Source organism: Bidens hawaiensis, unplaced genomic scaffold (genome assembly GCF_021521415.1).
Source record: "Bidens hawaiensis isolate Kalapana, Puna unplaced genomic scaffold, B.hawaiensis_p1.1 tig00016945_1, whole genome shotgun sequence".
In the NCBI taxonomy this organism is placed as follows: domain Eukaryota; kingdom Viridiplantae; phylum Streptophyta; class Magnoliopsida; order Asterales; family Asteraceae; genus Bidens; species Bidens hawaiensis.
Window position 1 is genome coordinate 502,489 of NW_027492568.1, and position 27,725 is coordinate 530,213.

The 27,725-nt window shown below is 42.2% G+C and overlaps 2 protein-coding genes and 1 pseudogene across 2 annotated transcripts; all 3 read right to left on the reverse strand.

The window, feature by feature from the left end:
- Nucleotides 1–3,554: 3,554 nt before the first annotated feature.
- On the reverse strand, nt 3,555–12,082 carry LOC143552597 (uncharacterized). The gene is made up of 2 exons (XM_077042771.1): nt 12,049–12,082; nt 3,555–4,000 (listed from the first exon to the last, which is right to left on the reverse strand). The coding sequence occupies exons 1-2, from the start codon at nt 12,080–12,082 to the stop codon at nt 3,555–3,557; spliced, it is 480 nt and encodes a 159-aa protein (XP_076898886.1).
- Nucleotides 12,083–13,390: 1,308 nt separating this feature from the next.
- On the reverse strand, nt 13,391–15,953 carry LOC143552603 (pentatricopeptide repeat-containing protein At4g14820-like). The gene is made up of 2 exons (XM_077042777.1): nt 15,158–15,953; nt 13,391–15,081 (listed from the first exon to the last, which is right to left on the reverse strand). The coding sequence occupies exons 1-2, from the start codon at nt 15,742–15,744 to the stop codon at nt 13,488–13,490; spliced, it is 2,181 nt and encodes a 726-aa protein (XP_076898892.1). The 5' UTR covers nt 15,745–15,953; the 3' UTR covers nt 13,391–13,487.
- Nucleotides 15,954–17,109: 1,156 nt separating this feature from the next.
- On the reverse strand, nt 17,110–20,845 carry LOC143552608 (protein NRT1/ PTR FAMILY 8.1-like; annotated as a pseudogene).
- Between the last annotated feature and the right edge of the window lie 6,880 nt (nt 20,846–27,725).

Sequence of the window (27,725 nt, forward strand, 5' to 3'; positions counted from 1 at the left end):
GTTTATCGATTATTATTGTAATTATTTGATTTTAAATTTAGTTTGAGCTCAATACCTTAAATAGATTATGGACAAAAAACATATTGGGCTCAATGTGTAATAAGGAGACTGAGATTTGTATCTAATGTTATATATAAAAAAAATTAACTAAATATATGAAAAATATATAAAAAAAAGTTTTGCGCCCACAAAAATTAAGTGCCTCGTCCGGCCGTCAGGATTGCACTAAGCCCAAGTCGAGCCTGCCACTCCACTAGCATTCATCTTTACTATGTATAGTATAATTTTGTAAGAAAACCTAATTACACCTTTGTATAGTAATTTTCTAAAGCCTAAGGTAGCGGTTAGTGCACATAGGTTTGATTGTTTGAGAGCAAGATGAAATTAGCCAGTGTGAACGAAAAAAAAAAAGATAATTTTGGTTGGTCAATGAATGAAATCACTTATTACATAAGGAGCCCCCTTGTTCTCTCTAAACACATCAAACACATCCCTTCGCATCATCATCATCATCATCATCATCATCTTCTTCTTCTTCTTCTTTTCATTCCATCATCTCTTTTACCTTACTTTCTCAACACCACCACCAGGTTGACGCCGTCGCCACCACCACTACCATTGTTGACGTCACCACTGTTGATTCCGCAACCACCTAAGCACCACCACCACCACCATCAACGTAACCACTCACGCCGCTGACACCACCACCGTCGTCGCCACCATACTTCGCTGCTGCTGCCACCATCGTCACAACCACCACCACTTGATCACTACCATCGCCATTACTGTTTTTTATTTTGATAAATTTTCTTTATTTCGAGGTAATGGTATTTTTTGTCATTTGTATTGCATTCATGCTTACAAAATGTTACACCCCAACCGACGGTGGAATATGTTGAGGAGAGACAGTGATTGCTCATAGCACATGATATTACGTGTTACAATAGTTGTTTAATTCAATTCAATATCAAGCAATACATAGGTACAATAAAATAAATTGTTTTATTATAAGCTAGGTCCAACCATGCAATCCTATATCTCGCACGAAGTAATCTTCAACAAGCAAATTTTCAATACCTGAAAAACATGCGAGGGTGTCAACTAAAAAATAGTTGGTGAGAACATAGGTTTTAATAAAATAAGTTTTAAATTAAAAGCATTCCATATGTGTTAAGTTACATTTATATTTTGTGATTACAACCAAACCTCTGACACGTTTAGCGAGTCGTCTAATCCACGATTAGACTATTATGTTTAATGATCGTCGTATTCTGAACACACAGGCCTCTACCCAAGGCCTGCGTGGGTGAGTCGGGCCAATAGATCTATCATCATACTACCACGGGCTTAACAAGTTAATGGTTGTACATGCGATTAAGTATACACTTGTAATGATCACATACAATGAATATCATGAAATAAAATAGCATGTAAAACAAATTGATTATGCATGTTTTCCACCCTAAAGTATAAAATGTTTAAAAACATGTAAAAGGGGCTATGAACTTACCTTTGTTGATTAATTAAGACTAGCAACACTTTGGTTTAGAGCAACAATGATCAAGAAAGTTGTTATTAGAATGTTACTTTATTTCAGTGGAATAGAATCTTTGACCTTAGGTTCCCAGGAAAAGGTAAGTGGGTCTATTCATGCCCGGACACGCCACTTTGTTTTTCCTTAGGCCGTAGCCTTTGTGACAGAACCATTGGTGAATATCTATAGATTTGGTGTTTGTTTGGAAGTACAATTGGATTTTATGGTTTCATGTGATAACTTTATGGTTTAGGGTTTTAGATTATCTTTTCCAGGAAAAATAGGTTGCTTGCTGTTCAAGACACGAATTTTAAAAATAGTAAACCTTTGAGCTATATTACAAAATTTTTATATGTTGTAATCGTATGATTTGTTTAACTTATATATTTTTATAAAATTAAATGTTATTAAAAAAATATAAAATTCGTAGGCTACCGAGGGGTCTGATTCGGAGTCAGTTTAATAAAAAAATTACTAAAAATCGATACTTTAAAGAATTAAGGCGATTCCAGTTGGATAATTTTTATAATTCACAGTTCTACAATGTATCCAAAATTGGGTCATAATTCGTAAACATGGGTGAGTTATGACATTCGTTTTGAGACCAAAGTTGTCTGTCAGGATTTCAGCAACACCCTTTGTTAAAGAAAAATAGTAAAAACGCTTTTAAATTCCATAAAATTTTACACCAAAAATTACAGAGATACTAGACATATAAAGAACCAACTTAGGCTTTTGAAATTCGTGATTTGGATATATTATGACCTAGATCTAAGCATTGAAATAAAAGGTTTTTCTGCAGAATGAAAAAACAAAACCTTAAACGAAAATCAGAACTTACTAGGAAGGAAACGGCTTGTGAATCTTTGAAAAGATGAGGATCGTGACATTGCAACCTTGGAGCTTTGGAATATGCATGTTTGGAATGAATTTTGAGTGTGCTAGGGAGTTCTGTTTATAGGGTGTTTAGAGAAGAGATTAGGATCAATTAGAGATAGAATTTGACTAGGTTTTGAATTCAAAATTTGGATAAGGCAAATCTTGGAGATCAAGAATAGAATATTCTAGAAGATTACTTTTGATTTAAGTTAAATTAGTAATGATAAAATTTTAATGCTACATGCTATAAAATATTAATCTAGGCATTCCCGGTTAAACGTGTCACATTAACGATTAAACATGTATATGATGAAATAAACATAGAATTATGTAATTGTACATATAATAATAGTGTTACTAACTAGAAATAAATAATATATGATTCCATAATAATATAGATGGTAAATCAATACACAAATTTATTAAATACGAGTATAAAAGACTAGCGATTGCATGCATGAAAATGCATAGGTGTTACACAAAACATGATAAGGTAACGATTCATTTCTTTCTCATAAGTTAACCAAACGTGACAATGCAATAGTAATGATCTATTTCATTCACTCTTCCATTTCATTACTTCATCTAATCCATTCCTTTGCCCTATACAGAAAATCACAATATGCTTGCAGGAAGATCAAGGCATACACGACACTCCCACTATGTATTTCCAAATTCTAATACTTGGATTCCATTTTCTTTTGATAAAATTATGAATCTTTCAAGATAATTAAATGATAAAACACAAAACCCGAATATTAATTCCATTCGCGAATATAATCTGTGTACGTATCTACTTTGAAATAAAGTTCAACGAGATAACACAAATGGGAGGATAAATTTATAATACATGATGTATAATCACATATTTTTGTTTACGACCTTGTAGACGCGTAACATACAACTAGCAATGTGTAAACTGTGTTGGCATGTTATACTAAAAAGCTGGTAATTTTCATGAGTTTTTTAAACAAACCGAAGAATAACATAACAAAGAAATAAAGCATACGTATCATAACCGAGTAACTTTATAAAATTCATATTATAATCACCTACACGTCTTGGCAAGAGTAAATTCAAGATTTTATCCATAAGCCAACATTATTATTATACTAGTAACATCAATTTCAGATCTTGAAAATCACTCCAAATCATGCCCTTTCTCCTGAAGCTCTTGGATAACTTCATTCTTCATCCTCAACCACAACTTAAGTGCTTCTTGATCAAACTTCTCTTTCTGCAACTGCTTCTGATAATTCATGGGACCCGAGTCCATCTCTATGGTCCCTTTGGCACTCACCATTGTCCCAATCATCCCACCTTTTGCAATGAACTCGGTCATGGCCTCCTCATCACCAGGGTATGGGTAGTTGATCCGTTGATACAAATGAGCCAATTCTTTCTCTTCTTTGGGTACCGGTTTTAATGTCCACCAACCAAGTGGTGATGTTTCATTGTACAACCACATGGCACCAAACACTGCGTATGTGCATAAAAGTGCTTTGCCTATTTGTTTCCAAAAGTAGTAGTCTTCCTTTCCAAGGCCTATTTTCTTTAGGTACTTCTCAGCATTGAAAGATTTAGTCACTGGAAATGAATGACCAGTGTTATAAGATTGACATATAGGTACAATTAAGTTTCAAATTCAACTTCTCAAGAGTAACAATGAAAATTGCATACTGATTTGATTATATAACAAGTTCAACCCTTTGTCAGCTAATAACCTTAAAAATTGAAACTTTATCACACTTCTTAGTTTGTTAATAAGAGAATCAAGCTTTAATCACCTTAATAATCTAGTATTTCTCTCAAAGAACATAAGATTTCAAGTTAAACCACTTTTAGTAACAATGAAAGTTGCGTACTTATTTGGTTAAAGAACACTTGTCTTAAACTAATAACCTTAAAAACTGAAACTATATTACACTTGATAGTTTGTTAATACAAGAACCAATCTTTAATCACCATTAATTACTTGTAACTCGCTCATGATTTTAAGTTCAACCCCTTATAGTAACAACTGAAATTGCATAAACAACACTACTTTTTTAACTAATAATCGAACCTTAATCGCACTTCAAAGTTTGAAAATAAGAAAATCAAACTTTAATCACCTTAACAATCTTGGAATCTTTCAAAAAACATAAGATTTTAAGTTCAACCCCTTTACAGTGAAAATCGAAATTGCATACTGATTTGGTTAAACAAACACCACTTTTCAATTAATAAATAACCTTCAAAATACAAGAAAATGAAACGTTAAACACCTTAAAAATCTTGTAATTCGCTCAAAGGTGATACATTTTGGGTAGTCATTTTATCAAACAGTTGGTGGGCACACATCTTAATAAGAAAAACCAAACAATGATAACGCATCAAAACCTAAACCCAAACCCAGGTCCAGAATTTATTTAATTTCGAAATTAAACGTCCGGAATAGTGAATCTGATGATAAACAAATAGTCGCAGGGGTTCTTTGTAATCCACACTTTCACCCCTCTTCTTCTTCTTAGCGATTTCCGGCAAATACTCCCCTTTTCAGGCAAGCATTTTCCCGAAATCGTTTTCTTCTTCCTCTGCAATATGTCTTCCCATAATGCTGAAGCTGTAGCCGACAATAGGAGTACTGCTGGCGAGTGCCAGTGTGCTCTACCTGTCGATCAGTACCAGTATGTCGTCAGGAAATTCATGCTTGAGTCTCTTGAGCCTGAGTTTCCTGAACCCCACCAGACTGTGTACGATGCCCCCAGTGGCAAGATCGGGGTATATGCTGCATTCTTTGTTTATGGGAACCTTAGGTTCCCATTGACAAAGTTTGTGTACCGTGTCCTGGAGAGGCACGGTGTGCACCTAACCGAGTTGCATCCGATGGCGATTGCCAAGATCCGGCACTTCGAGTGGGTGTGCCGGATTCTGGGTATTGAGCCCTATGTGGACCGCCTGATGACCTTCTATACTTGGAGGTGCATCCAAGGGTGGTACACCCTGACAACCCGTATTAAGGGTTTGAAGATCTGCGTGACCGAGCGCAGTCTCCGATCGTGGAAGCGGGAGTTCTTCTACGTTTCTGCCCGCGCCATCCCCATTGCCATGAAGTTTAAGAAGGGGCAAGCGCTTCCGAGCCTTCATGTTTCCAGCTACCAGGAGGCGGAATGGTTCGCGAAGATATCCCGGGTCCAATCTCCGGTTTGCGGAGTCCGGGATGGTGATGCTGGGGATGAGCCGGGTATGGAAGGATGCGTCCCGGTTTCCCATCCTTCTCGAATACGGTTTGAACTCTATTCCTTATGGTATGTCTTGTCTTTCTTGCTGATATGAGTTTGTCTTCTAACTGTTTCTTTTCTTTTCAGAGGGGAACGATTTGGAGTCGCTCCTGTACCCGCGGGAAGCTGACGGTCCCGTGCGGGTGGGCACTCGTGCTCTAGACGAGAACGAGTTGCCCATCCTGGAGCAAACGGCGGATCGGTTTGTGGAGGTCTATCCGCTGGGCCACGAGATCCTGAGCCAACAGCGGCCAGGTAAGGCGATACTCTATCCTCAACCCCTCAATGCTGTACCCGCTGCTGGAATTCCTGACATCCTGTCTTCTTCTGAGGAATCCGCAGATGGTCCTCCGCTGGTGCGGAAGAGGAAGGCTGCCGGTGGGAAAGGGAAGGAGAAGGTGGCCTCCACAGCTGATCCGGTGCTCCTATCTGACACCGAGTCAGATAGTGAAGAGGTGGCGGGGAACCCCGGTGGTGAGAAGACCACTGTTCCGGAGGCTACGACTGTTACCTCCGGAGAACCATTGACGACGACGGTGACCGGCATCAAGAGACCGGCTCCATCGGGCTCGTCCCCGCCCGTCCGTACGTTCAGGCTCAAGAAGACCCGTAAGTACAAACATCCTTGTTTTTGTGGATTTATCATACTTCATAAATTTATTGTTAACACTTATCTTCTTGTGCAGGCGTGGATGTTGACGCATTCCAGGGTGGAGCGCAGAGGAGTACCTCTCCGCCGATGACGGTAGGCTCGGTCAGCCTACCTGAGGCGACGACCCAGGCGCCTGCGCCTGCTTCCGCTGGATCAGTTGCTCAGTCCCTTGAGCCGACTGTTCCAGCCGAGATGACGTCACCGCCGGTGGTAAGTGCGATTTTTACAGCATCTTTCACCGAGCCGGCGGTTACGATTGCTGCGGATTCTGCGGCAGCGACTGCGGCGGCTGCCACCATGCCCCCGCCACCGGCACCGACGGCCGGCCCATCAGGTACGCATGGGAGTACTCGCCAATCTTTGCCACCTTCCCATCTGCCTGACCTTTTGGATGGGTTTCCTTTGGGTTCAGGTGATGGGTTCGGCGGCTATCGGCCTGTTATAGACCCTACAAGTGCGTAGGGTTCCTTTGGCCCTTTTTTACTTATATATTTTTTATCATCTTTTTCCTAACTGCTTTTTTGTTTTTTGCAGTGTCGGATTCCAATGAAGTGTATGTTCCGCGATGGAACATACGCCGAGGAACAACCCTTCGTACCCCTGTGGAGTGTGTGGAATGGGCTCGCCACGCTGCTCCCCATGGTGCGTTGGGGGAAGCCATGGCTAGCTACCAGGAGGGTAGGCTAACCAATGAGCTTCGGGTTCTCCAGGCCCAGATGCAGCCGCGCGTCGAGCTGCTTTGTCGTGAAAACGACAAGTTAAAAGCAGCTCGCGCCAAGGAAGTATCTCAAGCGCGGGCTCTTCGGGAGGAGAACCAAAAGTTGGCCGCAGCTGCTGTGGAGAAGGAGAAGGCCTTCAAGGCCCTCGAGGTTGAGGTTCAAGCGCGACTCGAGGCCCGCTCCAAGGCTGCCCAAGCTGTTAACGAACAGCTTCGGCTGGCTAAGGAGACTGCGAGGAACGCAACCGAGAGGGCCACCAAGGCTGAAGCCGTTGCTGAGCCTTTACGCGTGGAGAACGAGGAGCTCAAGGCCAAATTGGAGGCTCTCCAACGTGCTCATGATGCCTTGGCGATGGAAGATGCCAAGAAGCTCCAAGAGATCCTGGACCAGAGGGGCGTGCTTGATCACACCGAGCGGAAGCTTAAGGGCGTTGAAGAGGCTGCTGCAAAGGAAGTGCTACTTGCCAACCTTAACAAAAGCGAAGCCGAACGCGCCCGCACCCAAGCTCAAGCCGCCCTCCAAGAAACTCTGGTTGCCAAGGAATGGCTTCTTCGAGAGGCGTTGCCTTAGGTATGTTTAGCTTTAAGTCTTCACGCTTTCCTTTGTACATATAAAAGGTGTTTGACACTTGTATATTTTCTTTTGTAGGTTGTGCATCGGGTCTTCTCAGAGACATCCTACGACGATGCTATGAGCGCAGCCCTCAACGCTTCTCACGAGGATGGGGAACGGGCCGGCTTCCTGCTTGGTCTAGGGTTCGTTGAGAAAGGCTTCCCGCCTTCCAACTTCCCTCTGTACAATGTTGATACTGAAGCCATATATGACCAAGCAGTAAATCAAGACGCCGCCTTCCCGCATCCAGTGGTGGAGAAGGTGAACCAAGTAGCTGCTGCTGATGATGGGTTAGCTATCCTTAAAGCCTTCCTCGAACCGCCCCGTTCCTCTGATGGAGCGGGTCCAAGTGGAAGCGGCCCTGAAGCTTGATCCTGAAGATCCCTTCCCATTGCTAGGATAGTCTTGTACAGATGTATTTATTTTCTTTTCGTAGGCGGGTAGTTATCCGGCCATTCTTGTAATAATTCGTTTGTGAAATATTAATCTTTTTGCGTATAAGATTGTTATTTCCTTCTTTGGGTTTCTTGCTTTATAAACTTATGACTTGCATACTTAGTTTAAATTAGCAATTTTCCAAGTGTAGAATAAGTTAACCTGTTGAACGTGGTTGATAATGGGTTAAAGTTTTGCTTCCTCTTTCGTGATTGTGCGGGTAGAACCGTCACTTGCACTTAGTAGGATGGCTAAACTTTAACCTTCATCTGACCTGCGTGTAGGTTTTCCTCATCTTTTGAGGATAAGTTAACCTTTGAACGTGGTTGATAATAGGTGTGAAGTTTTGCTTCCCCTTTCGTGATTGTGCGGGTAGAACCGTCACTTGCACTTAGTAGGATGGCAAAACTTTCCCCATATCTGACCTGCGTGTAGGTTTTCCTCATCTTTTGAGGATAAGTTAACCTTTGAACGTGGTTGATAATAGGTGTGAAGTTTTGCTTCCCCTTTCGTGATTGTGCGGGTAGAACCGTCACTTGCACTTAGTAGGATGGCAAAACTTTCCCCATATCTGACCTGCGTGTAGGTTTTCCTCATCCTTTGAGGATAAGTTAACCTTTGAACGTGGTTGATAATAGGTGTGAAGTTTTGCTTCCCCTTTCGTGATTGTGCGGGTAGAACCGTCACTTGCACTTAGTAGGATGGCAAAACTTTCCCCATATCTGACCTGCGTGAAGGTTTGTCACGTTATTGGGTTTGTGCGGGTAGGACCGCCTTCCCACGCAACGACTTCACGTAATGTGAATGCCGTCACCAGTGTTCAGAAAAGTATAAATGTAAAATCATCAGCTTCAATGTTCTAAAGAGAATCATTTCCATTAGAAGTGGCTCTTGGCCTTTTCTTTACAAATTGGAATTGATTTACATGCAAACTGTGTAAATGAGCTCCCTTCCATATTGTTGGGATGGGAGTGCCATCGAGCCGATACGCACTTGGTTCGGGATCTCGTTCTTTACGCAGCATGTAGTCTCGATATTGAAGCTGGAATTTTTATTCGTGTTTTCCCCAGCTGGGGTTCTACACGCACTCGCCTGCTCAGCCTTTATTGCGCCACGAGGTGCGCGAGCGTCCCATCCCTGACAAATGCTTCGACCATGTCTTTTACGTCTATGCATTCTTCAGTGTTGTGGCCTTTTGTCTTGTGAAAGTCACAGTATTTGCTCCGATCAGCATCGTGACGATGTCGGATTATTGGAGGCTTTGGCCACGAGAGCTCTTCAGTGGCGAATATCTCAGTGACGCTTTTGGTGAGTGGCGTCCATCTGGAGTTTCGGTGCGGCTGTACATTATCCCTTCCGCCCAATCGATGTTGCAAGCCGGATGAGGTGTCAAAGTTTACCCTTGACTGCCAAATGCCTAGCTTCCGCTTTTTATTTAATCGGGCGGTGAGGACGTTGTCTTCTCTCGTCTTCTGAGTGTAGAGGTTTGTGCTCTGTGGGAGATCTCTACCCAGTTGCTTCTCCGTTTCCGCATAGCGTTTTGCTGCTGTCATGATGGCATCCCATGTGGATGGCATGCCATCTTTACCCGTTAGGGTGCGGATGAGCTCTGGGTCATGCGCGCCCTGGATGAATGCAGCGCGAACAAGATCTTCGCTGATATTGCCCAAACTTAGCTTCTTTGAGTTGAAGCGAGTGATGAAGTTTGGCAGAGATTCATCTTCTTCTCGTATGCATTTGAGGATTGTCCATTGCTCCTCGGTATACTTCCGTTGCTGGCTGAAGTGTTGGCTAAACTTCTGCTGGAAGTCTGCCCAGTCGTAGATGTGGTTGACCGGTAGACGATCAAACCAAGCTCTAGCAGCCCCAACAAGCGTCATTTGAAACATGTAGCACCACGTGGGTTCCGTCCAATTGCTGACGGTTGCCCCCGCTATGAACCTGTTCAAATGATCGTCTGGATCAGATATACCGTCATATGTGCCTATGTTAGGCATTTGTTTGGCACTCTTTGGGGCGATTGCTTCCGCAATGTCCCTTGCAAATTTGGACGTTCCTGCATTTGCAACGTTTGGTCTGAACGTTTTGGAGAAGTCTCGTGGACTTCCACCTGTGCTTTTTGGTTTGAAGGCTTGTCCAAAATGCCTTTTCGGTTGGGATTCCATTTCCTTAAGCTTCCCTTTTGCCCTATGGCGAGGGTTCGCGTCGGAGTCGGATTCCTCCGAGTCATCCTCCCAGTATTCGAATTCGTCGGCCTGTTGTACGGAACGCAAGCGTTCGTTCAACTCGGCCTGGAATTCCTTTTGTCGTGCCTCCGCCCATGCCCTGACTTCATCGAGAGTTTGGCGGGGGAGTCTTCGTTTCTCAACCTGGGTATCAGTGGATCCCAGTAGGCGATCATTTACTGCACTTGCCCCAGCATGAGTAACTGGGGTAGTGTTCGTAAAATTTACTTCACTTGCCCCGGCTTGGGTAACCGGGGTAGTGTTTGTGAAAACTGTGTTACCGGTATTCCCCCCAGTAGCTGGGGTTGTGGTTACCGGAATTTCTCTAACCATCTTTGTAGAAGTTTCAAAAAACTGGAGAAAAACGAAGTTCTAGCTTTATGCACGGATGGCGCCAATGAAGAAACACTAACCGGACCCCGGGCAGATTACGAGTAACCTGGGGGTTAGATAGATGTTTCCCACGAGGGGTTAGACCCTTGGAAGATGGTTCTTCTGATAACCTGCAAAACAGACACCGTGAGCTCGTCACTGAGAATGGGGGGGGGGGGGTTCCTCCTTGTGACCACCCTCCGGCGTGAGAATCAGACTAGATTGCTCTTTAACTATAAAAGTATATTAAGAGATTGCTAGAGCAGATATCAGGTATAATATGATGATAATGTGATAAGATATGATAAGATGAGATGGTCATACCATTTGTGGTATTTATAGCCGAAGGTAGGTTTCCAAGGAGGTATGGCCGGCTGCAACAGTGTTCCTGTTCCACCAACAGTAGCCTACGCACGTGCCCTGCTGGTAGTTGGTGGGTAGGTAGCGGCTGATAGCGACCAGGCCTGCTGTATACTATTCCTTTTCTACCAACTGCCGGCTACGCACGTGGTATGACAATAGTTGGTGAGTAGGCAGCGGCTAATAGTGACATACAGTGTAGGAGCATGCTGCTCGCCATACTGTTGTCCATAAGCTGTCGTATCTTTAGTCAGATCTTTTTCCCATACCTCGTCAGGTACAGTACAGAAGATCTTCCCGTATCGTACGGACTGGCTTATTTGGGCGGGAGTATTCCCCCTCCCGCCCTTATGCGGGATTGTTCCCGGCTTCGCTCATTCCTTCAGGTGACACTGAATGAGAGCTAAGTGCCTTGTGCGTGTAGCCTTGCTGCGCGGGTGGCCTTCCCTGATGGCTTGTATCCGAGGCTGCGGGGACAGGCGGAGTCCTTCACCATTGGGAGGCATTTCCTGCGGGACCAGCTTGCGTACTGCGCGTAAGGACGTCACGTCTCTGAGCATGGTTGGTCCTGCGGATCCAGTTGGTTTCTGCGCAGACGTCCCTGTTTAAGGTGAGTCTTGCGGGTCAAACTGGGCTCTGCTGTGACCTACCTCTTCAATAAGATTTTAAGTTCAACCCCTTTACAGTGAAAATCGAAATTGCATACTGATTTGGTTAAACAAACACCACTTTTCAATTAATAAATAACCTTCAAAATACAAGAAAATGAAACGTTAAACACCTTAAAAATCTTGTAATTCGCTCAAAGGTGATACATTTTGGGTAGTCATTTTATCAAACAGTTGGTGGGCACACATCTTAATAAGAAAAACCAAACAATGATAACGCATCAAAACCTAAACCCAAACCCAGGTCCAGAATTTATTTAATTTCGAAATTAACCGTCCGGAATAGTGAATCTGATGATAAACAAATAGTCGCAGGGGTTCAAAATTACCTGTTTCGGCAGCTCTATAGCTTTTGCGAACCATCGAGAAGGCAAATACGCGAGAGCTTGCAACCAGTTTGAGTTATCTTGGTTCATCTACAGTCAGTCTCTCTTGATTAGGGGAAAAAAATGTTCCTTTATTTTCTTCAATGTAATTACATATTAAACCCCTCAACTTCTCTTCATTTGTATTACTAAAAGATTGAATTTCGTTTATAAACTTAAACAAGTCGGTTGGTTTGTATTTATATTGTTCGGTCTTTAATTAGATTTTGACGGTTTAATGGTTCGGATAACGATTTGAAAATTGAATCTAGCCGTTTAACCTTTATTTCCTTTTGTAGCTAGTTTAGTTTTTCATTTTTTAAAACCATGATTAACAGTTAAGTCAAAAAATTTTCATGAAACCAAATTAGTCAAACTATGGGTGCTGCTAAACGTACCCCCTCTATACCATTTTTACTAGATGTACACTCCCCTGAACTTATTAAATCAATTAATATTAGCTCTTAACATTATTGATATGCATATTAGTCCCTATAATATTTTTTTCACTTAATAGTCCCCACTACATATATCAAATTAAAAACTACTAAGCTATTATTATTAATTTATTTTTTTAGTATTAATATTGTAAATATTTATAATATCTTTTTTTAAATTTTAATAATATCAATATATATATATATAAATATAATAATGCATCGATAATGATAATAATAAATATTATTATTATGATCAAGAACAATAAACACAAAAAAGTGAGGAAAAAAAACTTCACAGTTTTTAATTTAATATTTTAAAGAGAGACCATAAAATACAAAACAATGTTACATTAAAGTAGTATGTAAAATAAAATTCTTAAAAGTAAACAAAAGTTTAGAGGAGATAAAAAAAATCTTTATAGTTTTAAATTAATATTTTCAATGGATACCACAAAATGCAATAAATTATTACAGGAGAGTAATATGTCAAATAAAATTCTTAAAGGAAATGAAAGTTCGAGGAGGAGGTATGACAAGCAGAGAAGACGGGTACGTTTAGCCTAATCCTCAAACTATTGACACTGACTTAGCATGCCACAAGACCTTTAATGGTTTTTTGCAGTCCCACTAAATTCAATTTCTGCATAGTTTACAAATCCTGCACTTTATTATATAGGCATCTAAGTTTTTATATATTTTTTTATCAAGCTTTTATTTTATAATTAGTTAATTAGTTTATATGTTGCATGTGCAAAAAATATTAATTTAAAGATAAAAAAATCAAATAATTTTAGAAAAGCCACATCATCATTCATCAATCTGAGTAGAACTGTAGAAGAGAGAAAAGGTGAAAAAGAAGAGTATCAACTATCAAGTCATATTTGTTCTAAAACCTGTATATGCAAGAGCACACATAACAGTTAACACATTGACTTACTCTGTTTTTCTTATATACTATACAAGTCACCAATAGTCTTTGCAAGAACACACGCCATCCTCGTACCTATGGAACCTCGTCCTATCTCGTACAACAATCCGAACCCCATAAACCTTAGACGCCAACTTCAAGAAGTTATGACAGTCTTCACACACCCGAAGATTCTTAATTATCCGAATGCAAGATCCTCTATTCTGTTTTAACAACCCGAAACAAAGAGCCAACTTCTCGCTATGCCATAATAACGCCTTTGTCTTTTCATCCTCGTCCAAATCAACCAAAACACACGACATATTTGGACTATAACCTGCCACTTCTAACTCACTCACAACCGCGTCTAACTTTTCATATATCTCATCCACACGCTCATGGGTTTTATCCGCAGTTAAAAACTCATGTATCTCACCATCCACTTCAATCCTACTACATCCCCGTTGCTTCACCACGCCTTTGTTTTGCATAACCTTCCTAATCTCCCCAACATTTTCCCATTTTTTTTCTTTTGCATAAATGTTTGATAGGAAAATGTGGGCCCCGTCATGAAACGGGTCGAGCTTGAGAACCCGTTTGGCTGCGAACTCACCGAGTTCAACCTCGTTGTAGATTCTACAAGCTGCCATTAGGGAACCCCAAATGACCACATTTGGTGCCATGGGCATTTGCTCAATTACTTCTAGAGCTTCTTTAAGCAGATTAGCTCTACCATAAAGATCCACCATGCAACCATAATGCTCGCATTTGGGTGTTACGTTATAGTCGTTAACCATAGATTCAAAGATTTCCCGACCCTGTTCGACTAACCCCGCATGACTACAAGCATACAACAAGCCTATAAATGTGACCTCGTTCGGCTTGGTTCTATTAATTTTCATTTTGTAAAACAGGTCGAGTGCGTTAATAGCATCTCCGTGAACCGCGTAGGCCCTGATCATGCTACTCCATGTAATAACGTTTCGTTTATGCATTCTATCAAAAACTTGTTTAGCCCTATCGAGCTCACCACATTTTGCATACATATCAATAACGGCGTTATTAACCGGTAACACTCCACTATACCTATTTTCATTAACATATGATTCGATTTTCATAGCGTTATCTACCGCACCTAGAGTAGCACAAGCAGAAATAACACTTAGCATAGTGACCTGATCAGGTTTTACACCCGAGGTTAGCATTTTATCAAACAGTTGAAGGGCATTCTGAGGTTGACCGCCCTCTGCATACCCAGATATCATTGCACTCCAACAAATCAAATCCTTTTCAGCCATTTGATCAAAAATCAAGCGTGCAGATGCAATCTGTCCTGCTTTTGAGTACCCTGTAATCATGGCGGTTGACACAACTACGTTTTTTGGGGACAGATTTTTAAACATATTAGTTGCAATGTCCATAGAGCCACAGCTTGCATACATGATCACGAGTGCACATTGCAGGTTATAGTCAACCATAACTCGGCTTTCGGTTATAAACTCGTGAAATGTTTTCCCAAATTCCAAATTTCCAGCACGGGCACAAGCGGAAACGACGGTTGAAAAGATTTTCTCATCTGGTTTTATATTTAATCTCTTCATCTCCTCAATCAAAGGCAAAACATTGTTGTACTGCCCGTTCCCGCAATAACTGTTCACAGTATAGAAATTTAGATTACAAAATTAGCAATTCAAAAGAAACCAACAAGCGGGAAAAGAAGCCATACCCGTCGATCATCATATTCCAAGCAACAATATCTCTCTCAGGCATTTTATCAAACACCAGTCGTGCATCTTCAACATGTCCACAAGCCGAGTACATTGCAACCAAACCTGTCTGCACAAATGGGTCGGACACAAAATCCATTTTTGTAGCAAACCCATGAAGCTCCATCCCTTCACATAACGCCGAAACTCGCGTTGACGCTTTTAAAAGCGGCGGGAGGCTAAAACTGTCAATACCAAACCCTTGTTCCCTCATCTTGGCATAAGCCAAAAGGGCCTTTTCAGGCTTGCCGCTTCGAGAAAGCTCACGCAATAACTTGTTAGAAAGATGTGGTTCCGGGTTGTGCATTTGGTAAAATACCAATAACGCGTAGTCAAAGGACGGGGAGGATAACGTGCACGCTGAAAGAATGAGTTTGACGAGGAGGGAGTTTGACCGGTCAAGGCCCGTTCGGAGGATTTGGGCATGTATTTGCTTGAGGTGTGAGAGGGACGACGAGGTCGAGAGGGTGGTTAAGAGATGGCTGTAGTGGTTTATGCTGAGGGTGGAAGATATTATGGGCTGTGGAATGGTGGTCATGAGATTCATGGTGGATTATTGGGCCTGTATCATTTAGAAGCTCTGCCTGAACCAAGTCCTGGATGAATAATAATCGTTTAGTAAGTGAATTCAATGGAATGTATATTGTTTTTGGGTCAGGCATTTTATCAAACAGTTGGTAGGCATACAATGGAAACTGAAAATTCTAAGAATAATAAACCCAGATTCAGAGTGTCAATTCATATCAATTACTAATAATATGAACCACAAAATCATAATCAATCAACACAAGAAACGCGTATACAAAATTCACAATTCAATCATCTGGAAGTATGAAACTAAAATAATATTGTTGTAGGGGGTTAAAGACTGACTTGTTTCTCCAGCTCTAATGCTTTTGTATCATCTACTTCTTTTATGCTCAATGATATTCAACATTACCCCTTCAAGTTTAATGCTATTTCGCAACCTTCTCCATTTTATTGCAAACCAAAGTGTTAATCATGTTAGACTAATGGGTTTCGGGTTGACGGTTGTATTGTTCAGCTTGAACATGACTCATATTTTTATTCGTGTAAAAAAAAAGCAAGCCAAATTCCCACACAATCAAAACCATGTAGCTTGAACAAGGTCTTTTGACTCGTAAACATGTCAAACATGTAGTAATCAAATTGGTGGATTGTAAAAAACCGGGTTAGATTGGTTTGTGGGTCGCTCTGTTTAATTAAATGGTTAAAAGTGTTAAAGAGTAAGACTTGTACACCTAACATGACCAGATTATTAAAATTGGTCAACCTGAACACAACACATTTATTAAACATGTTAGATATGATGATCTAAATTATCTTTGTGTCATGATAGAAATTGTCTCATGGTTGGATTTTTAGTTCGCTCTCCTGCACTTGTCATGATTGTATTTTGGAAGCAAAAGGCGTGATTGTTTCAAACATAGAGCAAAATTAAATATACATATCGTAAATCTTATCGGTATAGAATGCATGAAAATGAAAAGAAAATATTAAAAAGTTAAAAAGAATTTGATTAGTTGGTAGTAGTATCTCATGACTTCGTGGTTTTCTCATTAATTAGGTTGATGTTTGAAACTCGTATACTTGTTAGCATTATGGTGCAACAGGAAACATGACACGATTATAAGTGCATTTAAGTTAGGATTTATGTTTTTTACATGAATAAATATCTAGGTCGTGTTCAGGATCAATTATTTAAAAGTCTAGAGTCCAACCAAAATCCTTCAACCCTCCGACTAGCCACAGTTGAACCCCCCCCCCCCCCCCCCCCCCAACTCTAGGAGCCTTAATTTCCTACAAACAAGTTTGTGTCATTCATTTATTCATTTTTCACATATATGCAGTTTAATCACAACTGCAAACTTCATTTTACAACATGAAAAGAAAACTGAAACAACAAACTCAAAGCAAGATACTATACATGAAAATAGAACACTATTGTTGTGTTCTTAGTTTGTAAGACGTTCAGAAGACACACCATCATCCTTAAGTTTCCTAGATATAGTCCCAACAGGCTTTTTGTAGGTGTACCATGTCGAAATCAATAAAAACGCCCCAAAATTCAACACGCTTAAAATCGCTAAGAGCCAGAAAAAGTTTTGTAACTGACCATGATTCAAGTTGTCGGGTATCCACCCGGGCTTACCTCCTTTAGTACTAATATCCATCACAATCGTCACAAGCAACGAGCTCAAATAGCTTCCAAGTGCAACTGTAGTCAGTTGTAAAGCCGAACACAAACTCCTCATCGAGTCAGGAGCTTGCTCGTAAAAAAACTCTAGCTGCCCGATAAAGGTGAACACCTCAGCACAACCGATCAAGAAATATTGTGGAACTTGCCAAAATATCGTCATGGGCATATGCTTGTAATCGTAATAATTGTTTCGTTTCACAATCCCGAGTCTAACGACTTCTAGAATCCCTGCAGCCAACATTGCAAAAATCGAGATCACTAGGCCGGTTCCCATTCTTTGGAGTTGGGTTATGCCTGACTTGTTGCCTGTGAATTTACGGGCAACAGGTACAAGGATCCAGTCATAGACCGGGACCCAGAATATGACACTCAGAGTGTCGAAAATGCTCAGAGCCGCAGGTGGGATTTCAAAGCTGTTTAGGGATATGTCCATGAATGAGCCTTGTAACACGAATAAGTTGCCCATTTGCCCGTAAACCGTGGCAAAAACGATGCCCGTGGCCCAAATAGGAAGTAGTTTAATGATAGACTTAAACTCTTCCACTTGGGTCACCGTGCAAAGCTGCCACGGATCAACCGAGTCTTTTATGTGGTCCGATTCTGTTTCCACCGCGGCCTTGTCCAAGAAACTGGAAACCAAACAATCGTTTCCAGTAAAATTTAACTTATAGTAAACTGTACCTCTATCCCAGAGGATAAAGATATATAATGCTTTAAGGGAGGTAAACAAAAGTTTTAAAAATGTTTACCTGAAATCTTTGGTGTGTTCAAGCTTCCGGCTTCCTACGATAGCCGACTCATTGTCTGCAGTTTCATACAAAGCCGACTTGTCAGCGGGCACACTAACTCCTCGTTTCTTCCACGAAGCCACAATGACCTGACAAATGCGGGTCAATGGGCTTCCACCCCGGTTTCTGGTTCCGGTACAAACGAGTACCTGAAAAAAACGAGCCAACAGCAATCGCCATGGCCACCGCTGGGATCCCAAATCCCCATCCCCAACCCACATTGTCTTGGATCCAAACAAGAACAGAGGACGCGATTAACGCGCCAATATTAATCGAGAAGTAGAACCAGTTAAAGAAAGAACTCTTGTGCTTCTTTTCTTTTTCGTCTGAATCATCAAACTGGTCCGCCCCGTATGACGAGACGCACGGCTTAATCCCTCCTGTTCCTAGAGCCACTATATAGAGTGCTGCAAAGGCTACCGCCACCTGACCGTCTGTCGCGTGACAAACATCTTTTGATACACAACTTGGCCTTAAACCCGGAACCGATGCTGATAATGTCAATAATGTCATTCCCTGTATCATATGACACAAATCTTTTTATTGAATAACTATCTCAGTATTAGAAAAGTTTGAAACTAGAATATCTAACTACGAAACAAACTTAAAGATAAATGATAAGTCAATAAATGATAACTATAATAGATTATAAGTTCACTTAACACACTTACAATAACATAGATGATAGAGAAGATAGCAATGGTCCAGTATCGGCCTAGATATGCATCGGCTGCGAAAGCACCTATCAGCGGTGTTATATAACATGTTCCTGACCAATTCGAGAGGTTTCTTGAAGCCGTAGCACTATGCTGATTAAGGTGGTTCTTGAAATAAAGCAATAGGTTCGTGCTCATTCCATAATACGCTAGTCGTTCGCAGCATTCATTTCCTGTGTATTTGCGAATACACGAATCAATATTTTAGATACATTCGATCATGTTCCTCTAGCAAAGTGCTATTTTTTGCTTTTTCACTGTACTTACAAGTAATGTATACTGAAAGAATTCAAAAGAACTAAAAAACTGTAATTGGTTAATAATATGTTTTTGTGTATTGAATAACTGAAAACTATATCTCTCTCTTGATATAGAAATTATAATATAACTGATAATTAATAAAGTTATAATGTACCAAGTATGTAAGGGCAAGCTTTCCAAGTTCCTGTGGTGTTCTTGTTAGCAGGTTTGTTCTTGTAATCAAGTGTGCCATCTTTAGTGTACACATCTTCTTCTAGCTCAAGTTTGTTGTAAGTCAGATCTACTACATCACTCATGCTTAGGTTTCTTTCTTTCTTTCTTACCTTCTGATGTAAATCAAAATTTGATGATTATGACCTTGGGAGTTAACCCTAATAAGATCCACATAAGTTTAGATAGTATGACATACAATGTGGATAATCAAAGCCTCACAGTGAGGTTAGATGGATAAAAACGAGACAAAAGAATTACAAAATCCAGGTGATGAAGCCAAAATATTAACAGAAATTGCTAACGAAGGATACAACTACTCCCAATAATTGAAGATTTAAAAATGAGTTTTATGACTAGGGACCCACAAATATTTTAGAGAAAATTGTCAAAATATCATTTTACTTTTTTTTTTCATTCATTATTTTTGTTTTACAAATAATAACATTTCTATACTAATTATTTTTATTTTATAATGTTCTTATATATTGTGCGCTTTTGCCGTGACGAACCACCATCTTGATACTACTCTGATCTGAACACACTTAATTAAATTAACTGTGGAGTTCTCCTCTCATTTACTACTTTTAAGAGTCCAAAACACGTTATGACAGAGAATGTATCAATCTCCTTATAAAAAAGTTCCGTTATCCTCTTAAACCAATGTGGGATGTCACAAACAACTTGTAGACTTTGCTCCATATTTTTTTACAACCACGAGATTTGAACTTTTTTTATTTGAAAACACAAAATCTTATCCAGTATAAATGTCCCATTAGGACTAGGGCTCTTTATTAACAATTTGTATATTTCAAATAAATTGTTTGTATTAAATATCTCTATACAATTAGCGATTTTATAATAACTATATTTATTTTACAAATCAACATTTTTTACTATATTACTAATTATCTTTGTTTAACAAAAAAAACATTTTTATACTAATTATTTTTAAGTTACATGTAATGTTTTGTTTTGTTTTTTTGTGTGTGTAAGGGCTTTCGCCTAGCAAACTATTAAAACTAATTAACCGGATTGCAGTCGGCTCATTTTGCGCCGAATTAATAATTTTGCAATCATATTGTGATCGGCCTATTTTGCAACTACAATGCATCCGATCACTAAACTCACGATCATTTTTTCAGTCGCACAAGTCAAAGCAGCCTACCGACATGCTAGACTTCGATTCTTGGTTCTATACTTCCATCACCGGACAAACCAAGCCCTCAAAAGTAAAAGCATGACTCACACAACTTCAGGCTCAACCCGACTCAAATAATACCATCCATATTTTATTTGAAAATTGGAAACGCAAGTTGATATAAATAGATTGATTATAGATACCTGAACTGTGCGAACAACGAACTTTGAGTTGGCCTCAAGAACACTTCAATGAAGAAACTTGATTGACAATAAGTTGATATTTTCTTTTGTTGAGGTGGATATGATATTGATCACAACCATATAAAAGGCCGGTCTATTCTTGTTGAAAAATTTGCCCAATAAGCCAACAGGAAACAACCAAAACAAGATCATTAATCTCGCTTGTTTTTGTCTGTCTAGTAGATCCTCCAATTTATCGACTTTAGACGGATATACCATTGTTTTCTTTTTTGTTTTTTCATGATTAAAATATTTACAACACATTTAACGTTATGTAACAAATTAATACTTAATGATCTAAACTATATATTTTACAATTTGATATTTTATGTTGCAGTCTAAATCAACTAATTATAGATATTTGTTCGCAAACAATTATAGGATAGCATGATTACAAATGACGACAAAGGGTGTGTATATTGAAGAGGTGGGTCCCAGCAGAGCCCAGTTGGACCCGCAAGACTCACCTTGAAGAGGGACGTCTGCGCAAAGACCAACTGGTTCCGTAGGACCCACCATGCTCAGAGAGATGAAGACCTTACGCGCAGTACGCCAGCTGTTCCCGCAGGAAAAGCCTCCCAATGGTGAAGTACCCCCGCCTGTTCCCGAAGCTGCGGATACAAGCCATCAGGGAAGGCTACCCGCACTAATAGTAAGGCTACACGCACAAGGCACTAACTCTCAATAATTCAGTAATGTCACCTGAAGAAGGAATGAGCAAGGCGGGAATACTCCCGCCCAAATGAGCCAGTCCGTACGCTTCTGGAAGATTTTTTGTACTATACCTGCCAAGGTATGGACAAAATAGACAAGATCTGACCAAAGCAGCCCATGAACCAATCACAGGGTGACAGCTCACCGACAACAGTACGAGGAGGAGCACGCTCTAGTACAAAATGTCACTATCAGCCGCTGCCTACTCACCAACCCTCATCATGGCACGTACATAGCCTGCAGTTGGTGGAAAAGGAATAGTACACAGCCGGCCATGTCACTATCAGCCGCTGCCTACCCACCAACCACCAGCATGGCACGTGCGTAGCCCACAGTTGGTAGAAAAGGAATATTATACAGCTGGCTGTACCTGCTTGGAAACCTAACTTCGGCTATAAATACCCCAACACCTTGGAACGGTTTCATTATCACATATCTTACCTGCTCTAGCTATTTCTCTTAATATACACTTATATTCAGAGCAATCTAGTCTGATTCTCACGCCGGAGGGTGGTTACAAGGAGGTACCCCCCCCCTTCTCAGTGACGAGCTCACGGTGTCTGTTTTGCAGGTCATCAGAAGAATAACCATCTTTGCCGGACCTAACCCTCGTGGGAAACATCTACTTGATCCTAAGATTATCCGTAATCTGCCAGGGTCGATTAGTGTTTCTTCATTTGCGCCATCCGTGCATAAAAGCTAGAACTAATTTTCTCAGTTTTTTCAAAACCTCTGGAAAGATGGTTAAGGTTACTCCGGTGCCAAGGCCAGCGAGTGACCAAGAAACCCCGGTAACCACAACCCCAGCTACTGGGGGGAACACCGGCGAGTACACAATTTTTACGAACACTACCCCGGTTACCCAAGCCGGGGCAAGTGCAGTAAACAATCCTTCACTGGGATTCACCGATACCCAGTTGGAGAGACAACAGACGAGGCTCCCCAGCCAAACACTTGATCAAGTTAAAGCGTGGGCGGAAGCACGTCAGAAGGAATTCCAAGCTGAGTTGGATGAACGCTTACGTTCACTCCAACAGGCTGACGAATTCGGAAGCACTCGACAACAGCTCAACATGAGCAATGAGTGTGAGTACTTGGACGATGATTGGGAGGAGTCCGACAGTGACGCAAACCCTCGTCATAGGGGGAAAGGGAAGCGCAAGGAAACGGACTTCCAACCGAGAAGGAATTTTGGAGAAACCTTCAAACCAAGGAACGCGGAGGGAAACCCACGTGACTTTTCCAAAACCTTTAGACCAACTGTTGCAAATGCGGGAACATCCAAGTTTGCAAGGGACATTGCGGAAGCAATCGCCCCGAAGAGTGCCAAACAGATGTCCAACATCGGCACTTATGATGGTATATCCGACCCAGACGATCACTTGAACAAATTCATAGCGGGGGCAACCGTCAGCAACTGGACGGAACCCACGTGGTGTTATATGTTCCAGATGACGCTGGTTGGAGCGGCCAGGGCGTGGTTTGATCGTTTACCGGTCCACCACATCTATGATTGGGCGGACTTCCAACACAAGTTCAGCCAGCACTTCAGTCAACAGAGGAAATATACTGAAGAGCAGTGGACAATCCTCAACTGCGTTAGAGAGGAGGATGAATCTTTACTAGACTTCATCACTCGCTTTAACTCGAAAAAGCCGAGTCTGGGCACCATAAGCGAAGATCTTGTTCGCGCCGCTTTCATCCAGGGCGCCGAATACCCAGAGCTTATCCGCACGTTGACGGGTAAGACGGCATGCCATCCACATGGGATGCCATCATGACGGCGGCCAAGCGCTTTGCCGAAACGGAGAAGCAACTGGGTAGGGATCTTCCCCAGAGTACAAACCTCTACGCAGAGGACTAGAGAAAACAACGTCCGGACCGCCCGGCAAAACAAAAAGAGGAAGCTAGGTATTTGGCAGTCAAGGGTAAACTTTAACACCTCATCCAGCTCTCGCCCTCTAGGAGGCGGAAGGGATAACACGCACCCATCAAGCCGAAACCCCCGGTGGACGCCACTCACCAAAAGCGTCACGGAGATATTTGCCACCGAAAAACTACCATGGCCAAAAGCTCCAATGGTCCGGCAGCGACGTAACGCGGATCAGAGCAAATCCTGTGACTTCCACGGGACAAAGGGTCACACCACTGAGGAGTGTACATCCTTGAAAGATATTGTTGAAACATTCGTCAAGAATGGAAAACTTACTCACCTTGTGGCATCAATCAAGAATGGAGGAAGAAATGATAACCGATACAAAGGCAACGGACGAAAGCCCGTTGACATCAGCATCCACATGGTTCATAGTAACGTTAGAGGAAGAAAAAGACGAACGACAGAACCATGCGCGTGGAAGGAAGCTGAGGTGCGCTTCCCGCGAGTGCCAGGAGGACCCAGCAAAGAAGGTCCTATCGTCATCAAAAGCCAGCTGGGGCACTACATCACTTCCCGCACTCTTGCTGACAACGGCGCCTCGTCAACGGTTATGTACAGGCAGTTCTTCGACAAGCTAGACGACGAAGACAAGGAACGCCTGGAAACGGTCTACGCCTCGATGGAAGGGTTCGACGGCAGCACAAACACCCCCATGGGTATCCTATCTTTCCCCGTCATTCTCACGGACGGGAAACACTCCCGCACAGAAGACGTGGACTTTGTCGTAATGAGGAAGCCACACCACACATACGACATTCTCTTCGGGAGAGACGGGATGGCAAGATTCAATGCCGTGGTATCTTCAGTCCACGGCATGATGGGATGGCCAACAGCTGAGGGTGTAGCGATGATCACCGGTATTCCCCAGGTATGCATCGCATCTGTCTCATCAAAACCCAAACCAAAGATGGCTAAACCAACCATCACCGAACCAGAAGAATGGGCCTTCAATAGCAAATACCCTGACCAGGCTGTTACCATTGGCCCAACAATCACTGATCCTACGCGCACCTTACTCAAACGCTTACTACAGAAAAACGCTGACATCTTCGCGTGGACACCAGCTGACATGACTGGTGTACCTCGAAGTAAGGCAGAGCATAAACTCAAGTGTGACCCGGCTTTTACGCCAGTCATACAAAAGCGCAGAGTAATGGGGGCGGAACAAGCTAACGCGTGTAGAACCCAAGTCAAGGAACTCCTTGACGCGGGCATCGTACGCGTTAGCAGATATCAAACATGGGTTGCAAATCCCGTCATGGTACCGAAATCTAACAAACAATGGCGCATGTGCATAGATTTCAAAGCCTTAAACAAAGCATGCCCCAAAGATTGTTACCCGTTACCCGAAATTGATCTTAAGGTAGATTCGTTAACACCGTTTCGCCTTAAATGCTTCCTTGATGCGTATAAGGGGTACCATCAAATCCACATGGCCGTTGACTATCAGGACAAAACCGCATTTTGGACGCCCGATGGCACATTTTGTTATCAAATGATGCCATTCGGACTTAAGAATGCCGGGTCCACATACCAACGCCTGATGGACAAAGAGTTTCATGCCCAAATTGGGAGGAACCTGGAAGTCTACATGGATGACTTGGTCATCAAAAGCCATGAGCCAGAAGCGATGTTGAAAGACATCGAAGAAACTTTCAACACGCTCAGAAAGATAAACATGAAGCTCAATCCGAGCAAGTGTTCCTTTGGGATGGAAGAAGGGAAGTTCTTAGGAGTCATTGTTACTAAATATGGCTTCAGAGCGAACCCTGAAAAGGTCGAAGCCATTATCAAAATGGAATCACCTACTACCATCAAGCAAGCTCAGACACTGAATGGACGACTAGTCGCACTTAACCGCTTTTTGGCAAACCATGCGGATAGATCGTTCCCATTCGTGTCAACATTGAGAAATTGTTTAAAGAAAACGCACTTCCGCTGGACACCAGAAGCGGAAGCAGCTTTTCAGGAAATTCGGTCACGCTTGATCGAGCTCCCAACGCTCACAGCACCAGAAGCGGGGGAGGAATTAATCCTATACTTTTCCGCCACAGATAGAGCAACCGGGGCAGTCCTGCTAGTAGAGCGAAAAGGCATCCAGATGCCAATCTACTATGTTAGCCGTGTCCTAACAGACGTAGAAACCCGGTACTCTACCCTGGAAAAATTAGTCTTAGCACTTGTACAGGCTTCACGCAAGCTAAGACGATATTTCCAAGGTCACCCAATCACCATTCTCACCAACTTCAAACTTGGAAACGTTCTAGGCAAACCCGAATTGTCGGGACGCCTAGCCAAATGAGCAATAGAATTGGGAGAATACGCGATAAAGTACAAGCCGAGACCAGCCATAAAAGGCCAAGTCTTGGCCGACTTTATTACAGAAGTTCCCGCTTCGCGGGAGAAAGAGTGCCAGGAGGAGGCTCAACCCTCTCCAGCACAGGACATCGATGATGTCTGGCGACTCTACACTGATGGAGCAGCCAGCAACGAGGGTTCAGGCGCAGGGTTGAAACTAACCAACCCAGCAGGCCAAGAATACACTTACGCTATTCGACTGGATTTTCCAAGTACGAATAACGAAGCGGAGTATGAAGCATTCTTGGCCGGGCTGAGAATTGCGCGTAAGATGGGAGTGAAAAACTTGGAAGCCCACGTGGATTCCATGTTAGTAGCCAACCAAATAAACGGGACGTACACGGCCGTGAACGACACAATGGCCCTGTACCTCGCACAAGCAAAAACCCTTATGCGCGATTTTAACGATTGTAAAGTCATACACGTCAAGCGTAGCGAAAACAAATCCGCGGATGCGTTAAGCAAGCTTGCATCATTAGCCTTCACCCACTTGGGAAAGGACATCCGCATTGAACTCCTTGGAGCACCATCAGTCCCGCACAAGGAAATCTGTGTCATCCAAACCGGCACAGAAACGTGGATGACACCAATAATAAATTACCTTGCGGCTGGAATACTACCAGAATTAAAAACACAGGCAAGAAAAATACGCTATAAAGCACTGAACTATCAATTCATCGATGACACCCTTTACAGGCGTAATTTTCTTGGCCCACTCCTAAGATGCGTGGACAACCAAGATGCTGGCTACCTCCTAAGGGAAGTGCACGAGGGCATCTGTGGGGTACACGCAGGTCCACGCGCTGTTGCAGCTAAGCTAAACAACGCGGGATACTTTTGGCCGGGGATGCATACGGATGCGCTGGCATACATCAGAAAGTGTAGGTCTTGCCAACTCTACGCACCCAACACGCATCGCCCGAAGAATGAACTTGTTCCAGTCACCTCTTCATGGCCATTTCAGAAGTGGGCCATCGATGTGACAGGCCCATTTCCCACAGCAGCAGGGAACGTCCAGTTTCTAGTGGTAGCCATCGACTACTTCACCAAGTGGATAGAAGCAAAACCCTTTGCCCAAACAACCGCAAAACATATCAAAAAATTTATTTGGGAATTTATTATTTGTCGTTTTGGACTTCCACAGAATTTGGTGAGCGATAACGGCACCAACTTTGCTGACAAGAAGCTACAAAAGTGGCTGGAAGAACTTCAAATCACCCACACCTTTACCTCAGTGGCGCACCCGCAGGATAATGGTGAGGTGGTAAGAGCAAATAAGAGTATCGTCGACGGCATAAAGAAAAGACTCTTGGAACACAGATCCGGCTGGGTGGACGAAGTTCCACACGTCCTTTGGGCAAACAGAACGTTGAAAAAGGCAAGTACGGGAGAAACCCCGTTCAGCCTCACTTATGGCACTGAAGCCATGGTCCCGGTCGAAATTGGTCTACCCTCACCAAGGGTTGATTCAGCCAGAGGACAATGATGCAGAAAGACGGTTAGACCTTATGCTAACCGAAGAACGCAGAGACTTAGCCGCAGCGCGTGAAGAGAATTACAAGCGACAAATGCAAAAATACTACAACACGCGGGTAAAACTCTGCAACTTCAATGTAGGAGACTACATATTGCGTAACAACGAGGCTTCGAACCAAGAGTACCTAGGAAAGCTGGCCCCGGTCTGGGAAGGACCATACATTATCAAAGAAGTTTTGGGAAATGGCGCATACCGGCTCGAAAGGCTCGATGGCACCCCCATCCCAAGAACATGGAATGGAGCTCAATTACGCAAATGTTACATGTAGATCAATTCCAAACTTGTAAAGAAAAGGCCTAGAGCCACTTCTAATGGAAATGATTCTCCTTATCACATTGACGCTGATGGTCTTACATTTATACTTATGATCTGACCACACTGATATGCCGGTATTCACCGCATAA

What these genes read in the sequence shown, in the direction of transcription:
- LOC143552603 (XM_077042777.1), bottom strand. Translation starts at nt 15,744, where the DNA reads ATGAATCTCATGACCACCATTCCACAGCCCATAATATCTTCCACCCTC. An exon ending in TGGAATATGATGATCGACGG is followed by an intron (nt 15,082 to 15,157) that starts GTATGGCTTCTT and finishes TACTGTGAACAG; the next exon opens with TTATTGCGGGAACGGGCAGT.
- LOC143552597 (XM_077042771.1), bottom strand. Translation starts at nt 12,082, where the DNA reads ATGGTTCGCAAAAGCTATAGAGCTGCCGAAACAG. An exon ending in CTATAGAGCTGCCGAAACAG is followed by an intron (nt 4,001 to 12,048) that starts GTAATTTTGAAC and finishes ATTCATTTCCAG; the next exon opens with TGACTAAATCTTTCAATGCT.